Here is an 18801-nt window from a genome sequence, read left to right as displayed (position 1 = left end):
AATCCATGCTCAAGATCAGCCCCATCAGTGCATCTGTCTTCTGTGGTCTAAATTGCACTCCCAAGATATTATCCAATACCCACTGAGGTTGGAGGCAACTTTGAGCAAAGGAAAAAGTCATTGCTCAGTTTATCTCTTCAAACATTGCCATTTGTTTGTAGCCTTATAATCTGGTACTAATCTCTGCCCAACTCTTGAGGACAACATTAGAACTATCTGCAGTAAGATGTGTGGCTACCAGTCGTATCTCAATTTCATAGTCTTTTCGTTGTTTTTGTACAAATTTACCCTTTTTCTGCAGGGAGTTGCACAAAATTATATGAGTAGGTGTACCAGAAATAAGTCTCCTTCCAGCTTTACCTTGGTTTTGATTTTTGTATTTTTTTATTTTATTTTAATTTTTTTTTTGCTACAACACACAAGGAAGGGCATTCTTAGGGTTTCCATTAATCTTATGGAAGCTCCATCATATGATTTATCCACTGTGAAGTGGATTATTGTTTCGTAAATATCACCTGATATTTACAAAACAGTACTTATTTAACAATGTTTATTCACAGCACTTGCACTACTACTCCAGAATCAAGCTGTTGTCTGGCATGCTTGAGTGAGTGAGGAACTATACGACAAAAGAAATATGCAGTGCTTGTCGTATTTCAAATGCCAACATCCTTAAAGTGGCAGTGAAACTTGGCTGTTTATTGTGCATGCTCAGTCATCTTACACATATAACACCTTTCTTGTGGGGTCATAAATTTCATTCATTTGCAGAGGAGTATTTTAGTTCAGTTGGGAAAAAAGGTAACAAGAAGTTTTAGAAAAACCAGATAAACCCTCTTGAAACTTTCCAGAAAATGTTTATGTAAAGTAAGTTGTTCATTCCAGTTTATTAAGAGCACGTTTATCAGCTCTTGGCATTGTGGCCAGTACATGTAGATATGTAAGACACAGTTTTAGTCATTCTGCCCAGTTCCCACTTTGTGGGCAACTCTCCCACCCCAGAAGCTGACCTTTTCAAGACTGGAGAGCTGAATATCAGGGCAGTGCAGTGCACATCAAGTTCTCTGTATTCTTAGCAGAATGCGTTTGCCTTGTTTTTCATGCAGGATTCATGCCCAGTGGATGATTTGGAAGATGTATAAGGTTCTTCTTGAAAATGTCAGTACTAAGTCCTTGTGGTAGGGTTGCTCCTTTGTATGTTCTCTGCAGTTTGACTGGTGGACGTGCACTGAAGGTGTCTAAATTTAGATCTCCTATCCAAGGGATAAATGTGCCCTGGTCTACTGTATACATTGTATGTTGCTGATGAAAGACATTTAAAACTAGTGTAATATCTGTAGAAGTCTGTATGTCGTGGCAAGAAAACTAAATGTCAGCTGTTTGTGTTTATTTTACAGTGTTCCTCCTGCGTCACACCGCTCACTGTCAAGGTAAGGATGATGAAGCCTTTTTTTTTTCTTATTAGGGACATTTTTTGCCAGTCAGGCCTTGTTCCCCTTTTATTTTTCAGGGTTGAGATTTTTCAGCTTTTTAGCTGGTTTTTGCATGGACTTCGGCTTTTTTTCCTCACTGGCTGTGTACAAAAGTACAGGAGATTTTCTCAGTTCTACTTCTTTATGCCTTATTTCAGCTGTTTTCAGCTATTTTTATCAATGGTCAATCTCACCTCTGATTTTTGTGCCTTGTTTCGATGACTACTACTTTCAACTGAAAGATTTCTGGTTTAAAAGCAGATGCTAAATTAAACAAAAAGGTCACTTACCTTAATGCATGCATGATAAAAAAATACCTACTTTTATAAATTTTGCAGATGTAAATCCATATCAGAGCCAGCAACAGACAGAATACACACTAGTAATAAGGGAATAAATATGTGCTCGGCTAGTCCCCGACAATTTTTTTAGACCAGATCAGAAGACTGGAGCTGATTACGGCCGAGCCGAAGACGAGGGACATTACAGCATCCATTCTATTGAGCCAGTCTCAAACAATTGGCCAACACATATTAATTCCCTTATTTAAAACCACACCTATCCCATTCATAATTATGCCTTTTTGGAGTCAGAATGTCAAAACAAGTTATGAAAATTACACACATCCAATGATTTTGTTCAACTATTTTTGTTCAAACACCCCTCTAACATTGTTATGGTATGTGCCTCTTACGAGAAGTCGTAATCTCTCCTTATATAATTAAGGAGTTTGCCACATGCATGGCATGTACCCCGTGAGGTGGCAAGAGATCAGCCACAATCATGGACAAAACAGTTTGAAAACACCTTCTGGGAAGCGCAATGAAAAGATCCCCCCTCTCCGCTGTTCGATGTTGCGGTCATATCTTGGACCAAGATTGGACCCGACTTACCCATTGAGAAACAACATTGACAGTGGGCGAGGGGAGAGGCATGTTCCAATAAGATTTGTCCAGGATTGTAGCAGGTGCATTATCAGCTGTGTAAGACTGGTCACACGGCAGTGCATTTTGTTCACTACTACATTCAGCCTCTGTCAATGGTACAGGAAGGAGACAGAATTGGATCTTCAGTACTTGATATGGAAGAACTTTGTTTCACGGATTTCACTAGTGAATGGTTTGGAAAAAGGGAAAATAAAAATTGGGGATTTTGATTATTTTGATGTTTTGCTTAACAATGGATTTTGTAATAAAGATATTTTCTTTCGAGGCGTTTTTAATTCCCGTTTTGGCCAAGAAACTGAAAGGTGTGACAAAAAATCCGTTGTATGATTGTATTGTGAACACAATATTGTATAGTGTACCTATGTATACATAGTGCACATGTGCCGTACAATGTATATGTACATGTACTTTACGTGGCCAATGCTGGGAAAGCATGCATCTACCTGACATTGCGCAGTGAATGTAACAAACACAGCATGTCCAAACTCCCTATGTTCTGGTTATAGTAAACAACTACTGACGATGAAGGGGGAACTTGGGCCAGTGTTCCTCCTACCAATACTTTTTCACTGAGGGATGGGGCCCCCACTTGTGGCTTGTCCTATAATGGGGCAGGGCTCAGTGGATCAGTCTACATGTATTAATGTCTGATGCTGAACGGCCTCATAACTGGTCCCCTCCCTCTGGTAATCGTTTGGTCACTGTTGACAAGAATGGTTATGAACGAAGTGAGGACCAGGGTGGTGCTATTGAACTTTGTCCCTACAATGTAAAAGGGCACGAAACAGCTCAGGAGATGATTTAATTGTCGAAAGCTCTTAGTGAATGTTTAGATAAGACCATTCACGAAAGTTTCTGTACGTATGCATCAATGGTGTAACTACATGTAGGGCTTAATGTCCAGGGGAGGGGAGCTAAATGTCCGGGGGGGGGGGCTAAATGTGCAGGATGCACACTAATGTTTTTCAAGGGGGCACTACAAGAAAAGCTGCAGCTGTATAGCTATATAATCTCAAAGATTATTCACAGGTTTCAAATCGGGGGAGGGGGGAGAACACGGGCATCCACCAGGGGTAGGGTCCTCCCCCTGGTTACTCCACCTGTATGTATTTTTCTTTATCATGAATTTTTTTGAAGGTATCCGTGCTTGTGTTTGTATTTACCCAGCAAGTTATGATTTTACTTGTGAGTGCATACAGTGGCAGTTCTCGCTTGCCATGCATTTCGTTTCACAAGTAGTCAGCGATGTCCAGGACTTAGCTTTCCCTCCATTTTTGTGTAGTGTAATGGCTTTTCGTCAAGCCTAATGTTTGTTATTTGGAGGGGCACGTTTGATTACTTCGTGGAACAAACGTTTTCTGAACTGCTTATCTGCCTGAGCATGGCCTAAGTTGGTAAATCAGCATTAAAAGTGCTAAAAATTATTTTCTTGCCGATCTTCTTTGCTGGAAACATTAAAAAGCAGAACTAATTTTGGCCCATTGAACCACTATGAAGTAGCTTTTTTTAAGGTAGTTGAGACGTAAACTATTTAGTTGTAACATTTATATTAAAATGTTGTATGTGTTGCACTCACAGACCTTAAAATTTAATTCATGTCAGAATGTAGACTACATGTACATTGGGGAGGCCCAGAAAACTTAGTATCACAGCTTTTGGTGCTGTCCTTAGGCCTTTACGTGGTCGTACATGGACTTGTTTGAAACTGTGCCCTCGGACTGTTACTCATACAGTCATAGTGATCATAACAGCAGCATCACCTTATTGCCACGATTAAAGAGAAACAGTTGATGAGAAAAGCCGTTCATTTGCAATTCATTTGATGGTGTTGTGGGAGATGAACGTCTGGACCTGTGTACTGTAATTGTAAAGTAAGTTGGGTTTTAGGCTTATTCATTAGTTGAGAGGTGAAGTGAAATGTTCATGGTTAGCCTCTTCGTCCACTTCTTGTTGTGGATGTCATCTGAATTTTTTTTCTCTAATTTTTATCACAGGAACAGTGAGGTAAAAACGTGACCAATCTATCAGAAAATGGAATACTAGCAAGTCAGAACTTCTCAATTTACACTCTGTCGCTTTCTACATCAGAAGGCCAACCGTGTTATCTCCAAACATTTCTTTACTGTGGCATTCAAATAATGTTGCATCAAGTTGTGCTCACATCTGTGAAAGTGGCAGTGTTTCAGAAATTTTGTGGAATATGATACAAATTTAATAAAGGAGCTATTTACATATGCACTTCAGATACCCTCAATTCGCTTTTCCAAGGCGTCTTATTTTTGTTTGTCTTTGATCATCGGAAAACTAATGGTTGTTAGAAATTAACAAGAATCAGGCAATCTTGAAAGTGAAAATAAAAAAAGTAAAATGGCCTTCTACTCTTTCAGAAAAACCCTAAAACCCAAAATGATAAAGCAAAGCTAATCAAAACAGATGCTTAACTTTTTTTTTTCAACTTGGCTTGATACAGACTGAAGGGTATCAATTCTACATGGTTGCCAATTTCATATGGGCCACAAAGTCACTGGAATATTTGTTTTAAAATCACACAGGACGGCTTTCAATTCCACTGGCTGGATTAAACATTCAAGTTGATGTCTCTTAAAGAGAGGTAGAATAAATTTAAGGAGAGCTTCACACAAAACTCTTTGGGATTATGGGAATCCAAGGTGAAATCCCATGCAGTAGCTTTGACATTTACACTGCAGAAAAGTGCGTTGAAAAGTATCCCTGTCGACAGAGATAAAGAAAGTAGATTCCCGTTATAGTGCTCTCAAGGGGACCAAACAGAATTGAGCACAGTGCTATAACCTATTGAATGCATGCACATGTACCTCTATGTACATGTATAAATACATGTATGTGAAATTCCGTGAAAAAAAAACTTCTCTTCAAAAACTGCCACGGGACCTCATGCACACTGCATCGCGGCACACGCACTGCATCTACACCCACTGCGACATTCTGACTGCTACTGCCTACCCATTCATGGACAGTCTAATCGCTGACTTTTCCCAATGACCATGTGACCACAGAAAGTGCGATGTCATTAGAAAACCCAAGTGAAAACAGATCTGGCATGTCACACCGAACGTGACACATAAAGGTACAGGGTACACGTACAATTTAAGCAGCTGATTTTATTTATCGGTAGAAAGAAACCTTTAAGTAACAAAATACTACATGTAAGTATCTCAATGTTGATTATTGTGTCCTAAACTACATCACGAGAATAAATAAAAAATGCGAAAATAATCACTACAATGTTGCCACAGCAAAGCCACGTGGCCGCAGCTCATCATGGTGAGCACGTGCTCATGATCATGCAGCATGGACGGCCAGTCCAGTGCGTGTCTGCACTAAACTACTGGCATCCAGGATGGCCGGCCAATCGCAGCGGCCTTGCGATGTGGTTTCATATGCATTGATTTTCAAAGAATCTGATTTTCCAAGGTTAAGAGCGCTGTAACCGGAATCATTTTACATGCGTTATATGGTTCTGGGGACCGGAAATCGTGAGTGTTATATCCTGAAAAGCATTGTAAATGGGAGTGCTATAACCACATAAAAATGTACACAGTGAATGGGTGTGCAGTTGGGGAAATGAAAATAGAGCGTTATATCGGTAAGAGCGTTATTTAGGGAACGCTATAACGGGAATCTACTGTAACTCCCTTTTAAAATCCATGTATGCAGAGCTTTACGTTAGTGTGCTAGGATTTCAGAAAAAAAGAATTGCTGGAATTGATGTATGGGGGTCATTTATGTAAACTATGCTCTGGCCTGATGTGTGCCCAATTATTGTACAAAAATGTTTTCATTTCAGTTATTTTGCTTAACTTGGTAAACTGCGTTTTTCAAGCATGATTTCTCAGTGTCTATGTGTAACTGCCCACCTGAACCACAGTGTCATAAGTTGTGATGCAGTAAAAATTTTATATGGTCACCTGTAACAAAAAATTGTGGCCCGACCACTCAGTATCAATATGCCTGATGAATGCCCAAGTATTACATGTCAACCTAAGGCTTTGAAAGGTTAGCTGTTCATCACTTACAGAACATCTGCATGTACATGCATGACTGTGGTACAAATACACTATCAAAGCTTCCATATGCCAACATGTGTTTAGACTTAATTACTGCATTAATTTTTTAGAGGCTTGCATCTCCTGTGGGAGATTCAACAATGTGTGTACTTTTACAGATTACAGTGACCTAGCACGACAAGTACACACACTACAGTACTCATTGCATCTGAATTGAAAAGAGCAGTCTACCATTGATGGCTTGCATTGCAGTGTGAATGCTTCACAGATGCAGGGCACCGGCCCTGCAGACATGCATAGGACAAATGGCCACCACCGCATACAACTTGTGCATGTAAGCCTGTGTTACAGTGCCTAGTGTACATGTATATGTACATGTACATTTGGGGGGCAGTGATGTGCATGGGTCTTCATGAATGCATGAGTGCTACATCAGTGTAGTGAAGTTTTTCCCATTTCATTTTTTTGGCAAAGTGCTAAACTGTATGTATCAATAGTCTCTGTTCTCAGCAAGGTCATTTTAAGCTATATGGCTCAGGCACATCATAAATACATTTATAGCACACCTCTTGCTGGTTCTTTATGGTTGGCTAAGACATGGTCATGTAGGATTCACTAGTAGTACAGGCCTAGTACATGATGAAATTTGCTGCAGCACTGACCAGGGAGCCAATTGTGTGTCATCAAGGTAGCACTAGAAACCAGTAACATCTAATTACTAGCTCGTCCAGGTTAACGCAATGAACTGGGGGTGAAAATACGTGCAGCTTACAGTGCGGATGCCTCGAAAAGTGTCGCTGGCACTGGCAGCAGAAGTGGGGAGGGGGGGGAGAGTGAGCCCCCACTTTTCCAGCAGGGGGACATGGCCCCTCACACTTTTTTGCAGGACCCATAATGGGGTGGGGCTTAATGGATCAGCCTATTAATGGCTGCTTGATGGTCTCACAACTGGCCCCCACACTGCAATTAGTGCATACATAGCAGCGTTGGAAAACCAGCAAGGTCAAACCACCCGCTCGCCCCAATTAACGCTATGATGAACTGCGGGCGAATAGGCACAATTGTGAATTGGGAACATGATTGCGTATGTTCATGCACGAGTGTACATTACAAGTACATTGTCATTATTACACACATGCATTATCATCTTGAAGCTTTTTTCCAATTAATTCTAACTTAAAGGGTTTGAATGTGTTTCTGTTGAAATGTATAGTAATATAGTATCGCACGACCAGATTTCACTTTTTACTTTTGAGAAGTTGGCATCTCTGCAAAGGGCAATTGGGACCGTCACGATGACTCCTTCTCTGTCAGCGTGCGTATCCCTCAGTGCTGACCCATTTGGGCAGTTGTGAAGTGACTTGCAGTTAAAGTTATGCTCCCTTTGGTAAAAAATACTGCTAGTGAGTGGAAGAATTACAGAATTGGGTGTAATTGGAACACACAGAGAATTAAGGATCTCTGCCAACAAAACTTGGTTTGGCTGCAGGAAAAAAAATTAGGGAACTGTAGGGCTGGCTAGCGTTTTGTTCAATTGGCACATGTGGAGTTGAGAGTCTGCAAGATGTACTCAGTGAGAAAGATGTAATAAGTGGAATTAAGAGCTGTCCAACAATACAAGAATGTGCATCCGGTGCTGTTTTTCAGAACAGTTGTTGCTGTTATTTTATATGGAGAGTATCTGAAGATCTTGTCAATCTGGATGTGGTCTTACAAAATCGCAAAAGTGTCGAATAAACAAGGCTGCACGAATAGAGTCGTCCCAGTGAATATAGGAAGAGAGTCTAGACTGTGTGTTCAAGAGGCATGATGAAATGTGAAGGGACTCTGCCTGAATGATGTAAGCCAAAGCTGTCTTGTTTCTTTTCCAGATAAACATGAACACATGCTGTATAGGAAGTGATTTCCATTCACGTCTAGACCTCCACCGGAGGTTGTGCTTTACCGTGGGTTATATTATTAGCCCCATTAATCTGGCAGTGGTTGGAGAAAAGAGGAAATAGGCCAGACCAGATTGGGAAATAAATCACGATGGCCAATACTTCGAGGAATTTTCCTGTCATGAACCAGCTCCAAGAGTTTTTTTTTTATGGAGGTACATGTACATGTATGAGCAGGTAATGGCCGCAGTCAATTTGACGCTGATAATCAAGATTGTTACAGGTGGACAAGGTCTTAGAATTATCTTTATGAATGACTAGTTACATGCATTACCAGCTTTGAAGAAACACTGGAGAATTTGAGGCTAAGAAACAAAACCTAACATTTGAGTAACTTTGAAGAAAATACGTTGCTATGTTGAAATGATTGTCACATGTCATGCATCTTCCAAATTTGATACCTTTAGGACAGTCACATAGAGTTATATTAGGGGTTTACTTTGATTTAAACAACGTTTGCTTATTGCTTTTTGTAAGTAAAGAAATGGCTATATAAGAACTCAAAATGGGAATAGTTGCTGTCTAATGGATACCCTTTCATATGCTTTATTTCTCCATGGTGGAACTCCATGGTGGAACACATGATTATATATGCAAGTCTCTGTGAAATCCCTAAGCATGTGGGGGTAGCCCTCCAAGGCCAGCTGTCCATTCATTCATAGGGATCCAAGGCCTTAAACAGTTGAACAAGTCAGATAAGCTATAACAGCAGAGGACACTGTTTCTCAAGGTATACACATCTGACCCAGAGCATGCAGCATGCACTGTTGACGTTATCAATCTGATAGTACTGAATAATATACCAGTGTAGTGCATGTACATGTACATGTGCAACACCATTGTAACCCACTGTTGTACTGTAGTATGCTTTTCCATACATTAACACAAAGACATCGCCAGCAGTCTGCCTACAAGCTAAAAAAACTGACAATAAGTTTACTTGCCTATCCTCTTTGGGAACACCACTGAATATAAAACTTCTTTACATGCATGTACATGTCGCCAATTTTTCTTACCGGTTGACAGACGTCTGGTACATTTACCATACTTTGTACTTTACATTAATTTCCAGAAATTAGGGGTCCAAAAGTGTGACATTTTCATGTCCCGTTACATCTGACCTTTGTCATTTGACATGGAAATATCACCAGAATTATTTTCAAACTATTACTATTTGTATGGCAGGTAATTTGCATTGATTCATCACTCTTGGAAATTAGAAAATGTGTTATGAACTTAAAAATCATATGTCAGATGTAACAGGGACACCAAAAAATGGACCCCTAATTTCTGGAATTACCCTTAACTGTGGTTAATGCTCCATTGAAAAATGCACATTTGTGGATGACAAGGCCATTACTTTTGAGTTTACACTCATATGAAATCATTTTAGGTTTTTGTCAACAGTTGATGACCTCAGGTTTCATTGCAAATGTATTATTGTGACATGTAGAATTTACAGTCTATACTGTTGAACCACCATTATAAAGATTATCTTGAAAGGTAGTGTACACCTTTGGTTTTTGTTTCACAAGATTGGCTGAGTACGGGGTACAAGTTCACTGCAACTTACGTTCCACTGACTTGTTTCATGTTTGAGTCAACTGCTTTGTGAACAACAGAGAAAAACAGTGTGGCATTTTCAACAATGAAATTGATGATCGTGTAATTTATCCTGCGTAAAATCCATGAACTACAGGATGTTCATAGTAAGCAAAAAACTGGACTAAACACTGTGTTTTCTTAGAAAGTGCTTCAGTATTTTCCCTGATAAACTTGACTTTTTAGGAAATTTTATTACTTTTAGATGACTGATGTCTCACTTGAGGGAAAAAGTGTGATGTCCTTGCATGAAATTCTTCCACACTTTGATGCTGTCTCATCTTAGTTTCCAGCATAACCATTTCAAGAGCTCACTGAATGGGGTTATTTATTGTCCAGTTGTCTTTCATAAATTTTGTCCACCATGCACGTTCCTTTGTAACAGAACTTCACAATATCAGGAATGTGAAACAGAAGTTACATGTAATGGCATGATGCATTATCAGGTATCCAACATAATGTACAGTACAAGCATCACTGTACATATGGTACATGTACAGTGTACAGTGTACATGTACATGTACATTGTACACTGGCATGCAGTGACCGCAATCGATGGGGAAACCTGCTCAAAGCAAGATCTATTTGTACACACTTCAGTGGCCATATCCTTCCCACCATCATTTCCCTGGGGGAGTTGTGGGACCATTAGGTATCAGCCATCAATAGACAGACCCGTTAAGCCCCACCCAATTACAGGACCTGCCAAAAGTGGGGAGGGGTAACTATGCCCACTTCCTGATATAAAGGGGACCTCTGGCCCCCTGCCACTGCCATTGCTTTGTACCCAGTGTCTTCCATGTTCTCTTATTTGTGCACTTGAAGCTATTTCTTTGGAATCACCCATGGCCAACACATAAGATGGACTGAACCAAGTTCAGTGTGCATGCATAAGTGCTCAAGTCTGTTTGTGCAATTTTGTGAAGACCATGTTTAGTAAAGACCCTGGCCTTGTTTTCTTTGACACAAGCCGATTGGCCTGGGAGAACACTTGGCGCCGCTTCGGCCAATGGCTTGCAAGTTTACAAGTCTGCTCAGTGTGTAGTACTGAGTCCTCGTGGCCAAGAAGCAACACAGTCTGCTTGTACAACATACATGTACATGTAGCTACGGCACCAGGCACCACTCATCCACGCGTGCTGTACTTTCTGAGTACATGTACATAAAAACAAAGCTACATTTTCATCAACATACCAGTGGAAGCTGTGCTGCACCGTGCTGCCCAGAAAGAATTGCCAACTGTGGGGTCTTTGATTTTACCCCCTTTGGTCTTCACCAGTGTAATTTTATTTTTAACAAACTGCGAAGTATAATGCCAGAAATGTATGCCGAGGCATGCATTAAGATAGATTCATGCGTACGATTAATCCGACTTATGGGGAAGCTCTTAGGTGTGCAAAAGATGTGCAAAGGGTGTGCAGGTGCGATTGCCTGCTTAAAATCAGGAATGCTTCAAATGTACTCTCTCACACTATGCTATTTCATTACAGAGGTTTCCGCAACTTCAACAGACTTCAACATCATTAAAGGGGGTAGGCAAAACCCATGGGTTGGTGAGATTATAGGAGGCCTCATGATGGAAAAGTGCTGCAGCCGATTGCACTGTGTTGTGACACCCCTATTACCTTAAGTTGCTAGAACTCATCAATAATATTGTCTAGACAGTGTCTATAATGGGCTGTGTCTTGAGAACTAATTTGTCATAGCAGGCCATCTGGAAGCTTTCATGCATATAATTTATTCAGTAGAAATCACAACACTGCCCTCACCTTCCTTTTTGGAAAGTGCACAACACACATCAGGAGCAGTGTGCGTACTATTTGTCGAAGTAGTTTTGTTGTGAAGTGTGTGTGGGTGGGTGGACTTGGCCCCCCCCCCACTTTCGGCAGGTCCTATAAAGGAGTGAGGCTTTAATGGACCAGTCTATTAATGGCTGATTGAAAACCATTCCGTCACTGCTGAAGTAGGTGTTGTGTAAAATCTAGAGGATTCTAAATTATTTCTCCCAAATGAGTTAAAAGTGACATATCAAGCTCTATGGGGGTAGCCCCCCAAAAAGTTAGGAAAATAATTGCTTAGTTTCTCCAAGTGCTGTGAACTCTGAAGAATCAATAACATTGAAAAGGCCCAAACAGGACCACTCTGCAAATACATATGATGTGTATTGGGTTTCTGCCAACCAGTATTTCAGAATCATGCCGACCTTGCTTATTAAACAGCTTATCCTCCAGATTATGGCCAATCAGCTCACATCAAGTGAACATGGAGTCAGCTGACAGCTATTAACTAATCAGAAGTCTTGGTTTGGCCTTAAATTGGATTATTCCTATTCATAACAAAGTTTGTTTAGAGCCCTAGCAACTGTTAACTTGGATAAACTGTCCCCTTAATTCAAACTATATTCACAGTTTTAAATATTGGGCCCAGACCTACCCTGGAAACTTCGTTTCCTTCTGCACCAGTGCCTGTCAGGTTCTCAAAAACATAGGAAAGAAAACTTGTGTTTTCAGGAGACAAAGAAAGACCTGTTCCAGCTGTTTTTCAAGGTGAGACATATGTGTAAGATTTTATGGGGAATAATTTTCACCCAGTTTTGCCGTTTTGCATTTCTGAACATATTAATCTATCTTGTGGTGACATACGTATGCCTTACAAAAGGAAGTAAGGAAACTTTGAAGGAGAAAGTCTTGCTGTGGTCTTCGCATGCAGTACATCTGAGTTTTTGTTTTTTTAATAAAATGAAAATGCAGGTTATCCTGCCAGCATTGCATTTAGCAACCTTTATTTTCATTGAAGACCTAATTAATAAATGTAATTGATTTTATAATGGCTATGAGCATACACAGGCATTTCATCGTACATTCTCCCAACCGGAATATGCAGCATATCAGCAATAATGGGAATAATGGTAGTGTGCATCGATAAGTGTCTCCTCCCTTTTGACCAACATGCAAAAGCTTTTGTGTGGCTGATGTAATTTATCTGTCTGTAAAATGTGCTGGCATACTTGAGAAAGAATTATCTCTTGTAACTTTTTTTTCCCCCAGCCTGCACAAGCCTTTGCTGTGTCTTTTTAGCAACAGTGATGGGGATTGGTGCAGTGTTATGAAATGTTCTGGTCATTTAAAAGTGTGTTGGAGTTGGGGGGGGCCATGTGGCACCCTAAGCATGCTCACTTGTTCCTCTTTTTGCCACTGATTTTTCAGTGAAAGAATCTCGTATGTTATATTTGGGAGGGGGGCCCTCTCAATCAAAATGTTGGTTGTGTGGGTGGAGAGAGGGTGTGTTTTGGGGGGCTAATATGTCTTCTCCGTTCTCTTCAGTATTTTACATTGCTACATTGCAGTGGTAGCTTATTCATTCAAAAGTAAAACTCTCCTGAAATGTCCTTCGTTCAGGTGGGAAAGTCGTGAAATGTACTTCTCCCAAAGTCCCCTCCACCCTCATGTTTGTTTGGTTGGTCGAACAAGGTTTGATCGTGCACTTTATTTTTGGCCAGTTTTTTGAAGTTGCCATATTCATCAGTTATGGTGTGAATAGACTTGATTCGCTTACTACCACAATGCCATTCCTTCCTCCCTGCTCTGGTAGTGGCACAGCCCAGCCACCCGGTATTATTTTCAGGCACCCATCGTTGACCCCAACCTGACCTTGTTTGGAACCCTGGAGAACCAGTAGCCTCCGTTGGATATCACAGCCTGCATTGAGGCAAAGTCTAGAGAGGGTTTTATTTTGAAGATTTTATGCTATTGTAGTTAATACTTTTTGAGATCTTTGTTGGTTATGTTTGTAAGTAAAAGATGTATTTGTAGTTTAGGACTGGAGGGGGCACAGAGTGCAGCACTTCCAAAGGCTGAACAGTCAGCCTAGTTTGGCATATTTGAAATCTCCGAAAATGAATGAATAGTAGGCAATGCCAGAAACTGTCCATGCTTGACCCCCCCCAAATGATTTCTATTTTATTGTGTTAAGAGGGGAACTTTTATTGCACGTGTCAAGCGATAGTCACAAAAGTGCCTCTGAAAACTGAATTCACTGTGAGACCTGCTGAAATGCATGCAGTCAGCTCATTTACAGCACAAACCCCCTTAGTTGTTACATTTGGCATGGTGATTGATAGTCATCTTTGAGGAACAAAGTCTTTTTCTCTATGGGACCATTAAAAAAATTTTCAAATTTTTCAAAACTTTGGAGTTTTTTTCTTAAATGTGGGTGGGTGGCTCAGGGAAAATATTTGAAAATCAAAAATTAAGTTTTCACTATAAAAAGTGGACAAAAATGAAACTCTCAATCTTTTGACCTGCCTCAAGTTGAACTACATGCGTTCTGTTGCATATAAATTAGTGTTTGTTTCAACCTCATCCCTATTCAGAGATATATCTGTTCAGTGCACATGCTTGAGCCATTCTGGAAGATCATGGCACAAATAAGGTGGTGTTCTGTGGACTGAGAGCATTGGAGTTTGTAGACCTAGGCGTCGCAATGGAAGCAGGTTACCAGGTGACATCCAAATCAATTTCCATGCCATGAGTGCTGATTACCAGTCTCTAACTGGGCTGATCTCCAAATTGAATTGAAGACTATGTAAGGTGCATATTTAACGCTCATAAGGCTGTGTCAGAATTATTTGACACAGCAGAGGTGGCTGCAGCAGCATAAACACATGGGTTATTACAACCGTTCCCCAAGTGGCGGGCACAGCCTATGAAATAATGCTGCACTGACATGATAAGCGATAATCATGGCCACCACCATTAATGTCATCAAGTGTGACATATTGTCAGCTCTGCACAATTTTTGGACAGATTAAACGCTTCCAATGAAAAGTCCAATTTCACCTCATGAACGATTTGTCTGCGCGACCTGCTTGTGTCAAAACTAAGCCCCAGAGAAATAGCTCATGCCATCACTCAGCACCCGTGGATTTTGGTCGAAAGGAAATGCTTCTTCATTCAGTGGCAAGTCAATTAATAAAAAAAATAAATTTGGGGAAAAATTTATAAGCATCGGAAGTTTGAATGGCCCCTCATTCTGTTAAATGCTGTGTATGTAGATCATGATCATGACCTTTGCTCATGCACCTACTCCATGTTAATCCGAGGTTTCATATCGAAGCAAAGTTTTGCCTGAGTTCTACTGGTATCAGCAGGGTCAATGTGGAGGCAATGTGTTTTTCTTATCTGTTGATACGGTTCATACATGTAACTTGCAGCTGTTGGAAGAATAATCTCACTGCCAGTCTAGTAGCCAATCTGCTTCACATCTGTTGCTTATAGTTACTGATTTGGCACCCTCTACAAGACTGGCTTGCAGCTTCAATCCTTGAATCAGCTTGTGACTTCTTTGTTACATCCCCTTTAAAACTGAATCCAGTACAAACTCCCAGAATGCTCTGTTAATGTAAGTCAGGAATGCTAGTTTAAGTTTATTTCCAAAAACAACTGATATTTATTTGAAATCTTTTTGGAGATTGTTACAATCTTGCCATAAGTATCTAGTATCAATTTGTCAGGTATTCAACATGTTATTACATGTAATTTGGTGTCCCACAATCCTTCATTTACTTGCAAGATTTGGATTTGGTCTATATGTGATAATGACCATTCCTTAGTTAATTTTCAGCAGTATTTTGACTTTTGTTTGAATACTGTCGCTAGAGAGGAAATTGTGCTATATAATAAATGATTATAATATGGATCTTTTGAAGTATAAGACCCATCAGCCTTCAGACGATTTTGTAAATACCTTCTGTTTCTATGGCTTCCATCCTCTGATTAACAGACCCACTCGCATATCCCCTCATAGAAGCACTCTGATCGATAATATACTAACCAACAACGATGACAAAATTTTAGCGGGAGTTTTTAATACGGACATTTCTAATCACTTTTTGTTATTTCAAATTATTCCCTCTTTTTGCCTAGCCGCTGGCCCTGGTCCCAGAACTTATGTTGCAAGAAACTTTAATAATAACACTTTGCGTTCTTTCTCCACAGATGTTGAATCCACTGACTGGACTGCAGTTTACAAATGCCAGCACACTGGCAATACTTATGATACTTTTCATACTCTCTTCACAGAAAAGTGCAATCGACATTTCCCTCTTGTCTCTAAAAAGCTAACAGGAAAAAACAAAACTAAGCAACCCTGGATCACCGAAGCTGTTATCAATTCCTGCAACCACAAAGATAGGCTGTACCTGCAATACCTACTCAGCCCCTCCACAGCCAATGGACCTCTGTACAGAAGCTATCACAAGCACCTGACCCCTATCATTCGACTTGCCAAGAAAAACTACCGCACATACATGTAGCCATATTTTCATCAATCACATTCTCGGCCTGCTGAAGGCATAAATAATAGATGCCCCTGACGGACAGCAGTCCTGCGGTCAACAGACAGTGATGTCATACATTATCAATCTACAAATCAAAACAAAATGATAGAGGTGCATACATTGGTCCACTGGCAGAAGCAGGGGGCCACTGCCCTCCCCCACTTTTGACTAGGCAGGTCCTGTATTGGCTGATGCCTGAGTGTCTCACAAATGCCCCCCCCCACCACCACTTTGCAATCATTTCACCACCATTGGCGATTCCTTTGCCATCAGGGCTGTAACGTGAGGAGGGGAGGGGGATGGAAGACACCAGGGGAACGTGCTCCTCCCTGCCGAAGTCCTTTTACGTTCCCACTCTGGAGAATGTAAATTTGAATGAAAGGAAAGCCTCAGAAATTCAATATCAGAACTTAGGATATGGTCTCTTCCACTTACGTTTCATATCATGTGATTTCTACAAAAAAGGTTTCTGGCATTTTTCTTGTGGTCTTGCTATGGCGACACCACATGCATAAATTTTCTCAAATGTGCATAACTAAGGCCTGGTATTTGTGTCGGGGTTGGTTAATTTAGAATCTGACTGGAAATACTGACACAGTCCTTGTGATTTGGAAATTGCAGGCATGTGAAAAAAACTCCTGGACATTTCCAGGCAAGCCATTTTTCTAGGCGTGTGATTTTGAAAAATGAATTAAAACCATGGGTCAATCAAGACATCGTAAAATAGAAAGATAAAATTGGGTCAACGTTACTTATAAACAATCAACAAAAGGAACAAAAAAATGGTGCAACAATTTCAGATCACACCTGCTTACTTCAAGCAAACTCAAAGAGATAGTCCAATACATGTAAAAAGATTCAAAGTTTTATAATGGTCACAAAATCATGCCATTTCCATAATAGCAGACCATGCAGAGCTCCTCTGCGTCATAAGATCACTCCAATTCTCCATTAATTTTTTCAAAAAAATCTCCCGATTTTCCTGAGGTTTCCCTTTGCCAGATCTCTTTCCTGTGAGTTATTTCCATTCATAACGCTAAAAAAGTTTATTGGGAAACATCAGGATGTTTACGTGTCTGCACACAAAAATCTGCTGCAATCCATGCTGGCATGGTCTCTCCATGGATTTCACGCCTTATGTTGTGCATCATGATTGACTGGTCTGGTCCCGGTCTCAACTTCCTAGGAATTTGTTGTTTCACTACGTGTAAGGTGCAGGAGCCGGCATCGCGAAAGCATGTCGACTTCTGGAGATCATTTTGTGCAGATGTGAGTAAAAGCCACAATTTTTTTTCTGAAAAATGCTGTTGTTGTGATCGAAACAACTACAGGACAGACATCTCCACGAAAAACTTGGGATAATCAGGGAATTCATTGAGAAAATTTGACTGAAATGTGGTGTAATCTCGTGGCACTGCATTTGCCATGCAGAAGCACGTGAAGCCATGTACAGTCTGGTGTATGTAGCATTACGCATGCAGCAACGCTTGCTGCAGCACTGTGCGATGTGTGTCTGCTGAACGATTGTACACTGACAGAGCTGTCACGCAAAACTGTTTCGCCGGGAGAATAAAAAATGATTCTGTCACCACCAACTGTTAGGTGGGCCTAATGTTTGATTCTTTTCGTTTCATTTTTCTCACAAATTTCAAAGTATAATTATAAAGTAAACTCACGCCGAGGAGTGTGGTACGGATGGTTTCAGGCGTGCAACTATTTGCACTTCTCAGGAAGCTTTTAGGCGTGCGACGGCATGGAAGTGCAATCACATGCCTTAAAACAAAAGGACTGCTGACATTCACCAGTAGTATAAGTGCCTGCTGGAACCAGATTTCTAAAATCAACCTGTGTATTCCATTCAGTAGTCAGTAGAAGGCTTACTTCTGCTTTCTGACCTCTGAGCTTTGTTGCCCTATTGCCCTTTCATGGTGCGCTCAGTCACATGAAATTTCACATTGTTTGTGTGTGCTTGCACCCACAGGGTGTAAGGGGATAGGTGGGCCACATCTTCTAGCTGTGTCACTAGGGCCCGGTGTCTTTTCCTTCTTTCTCTACACTTCTGTTTCCATCTGTGCCGTAGAGAAAAATGTACAGCGAAGCAAAAATGCCCCCTTCATGTGCCTCAGTACAACGTGAGCAGGAAGTTAGATGTTCAGGCAGTGATTGAGCATCTAGACACCCACAACCTGTTGAAAAATGAAAAGCAGAATCCGAGATGTACCTGAAATCTTACCTGTACCAGCCAGTGTCATGTTTGCATCCTCGTTATTAAAATGACTGAAAGCCGTGTACAGTGTGTATAAAAACCCTTGCCTGAGAATGAGCATCTTCAAAGCATGAAAAAGCATTGCTGCAGGATGTGTACAGGTAACGTGCTATATCACTACAAATGCATGATGCAAGTTTTCCTAAACTTCTTATCCCTTGAACGTAATTGTCCATTTCTTTTATGTGCCT

General features: G+C 40.6%; 1 protein-coding gene across 1 annotated transcript in view; it reads left to right on the top strand.

Annotated features, from left to right (window-relative positions):
- Window positions 1-18801, top strand: part of LOC147798904 (uncharacterized) — a 90757-nt gene that overhangs the window by 9019 nt on the left and 62937 nt on the right. Inside the window, exon 2 of the mRNA XM_087137967.1 lies at window positions 1398-1430. Within this exon, the coding sequence (XP_086994093.1) occupies window positions 1398-1430 (33 nt within the window). The remainder of the gene's footprint in view (window positions 1-1397; window positions 1431-18801) is intronic.

This window comes from Acanthaster planci, linkage group LG06 (assembly GCF_054643075.1).
Source record: "Acanthaster planci isolate LZ-2023a linkage group LG06, COTS_SCS, whole genome shotgun sequence".
Classification (NCBI taxonomy): Eukaryota; Metazoa; Echinodermata; class Asteroidea; order Valvatida; family Acanthasteridae; genus Acanthaster; species Acanthaster planci.
Note: the sequence above shows the minus strand (reverse complement) of the source record. Positions and strands in the feature narration are given on the sequence as shown.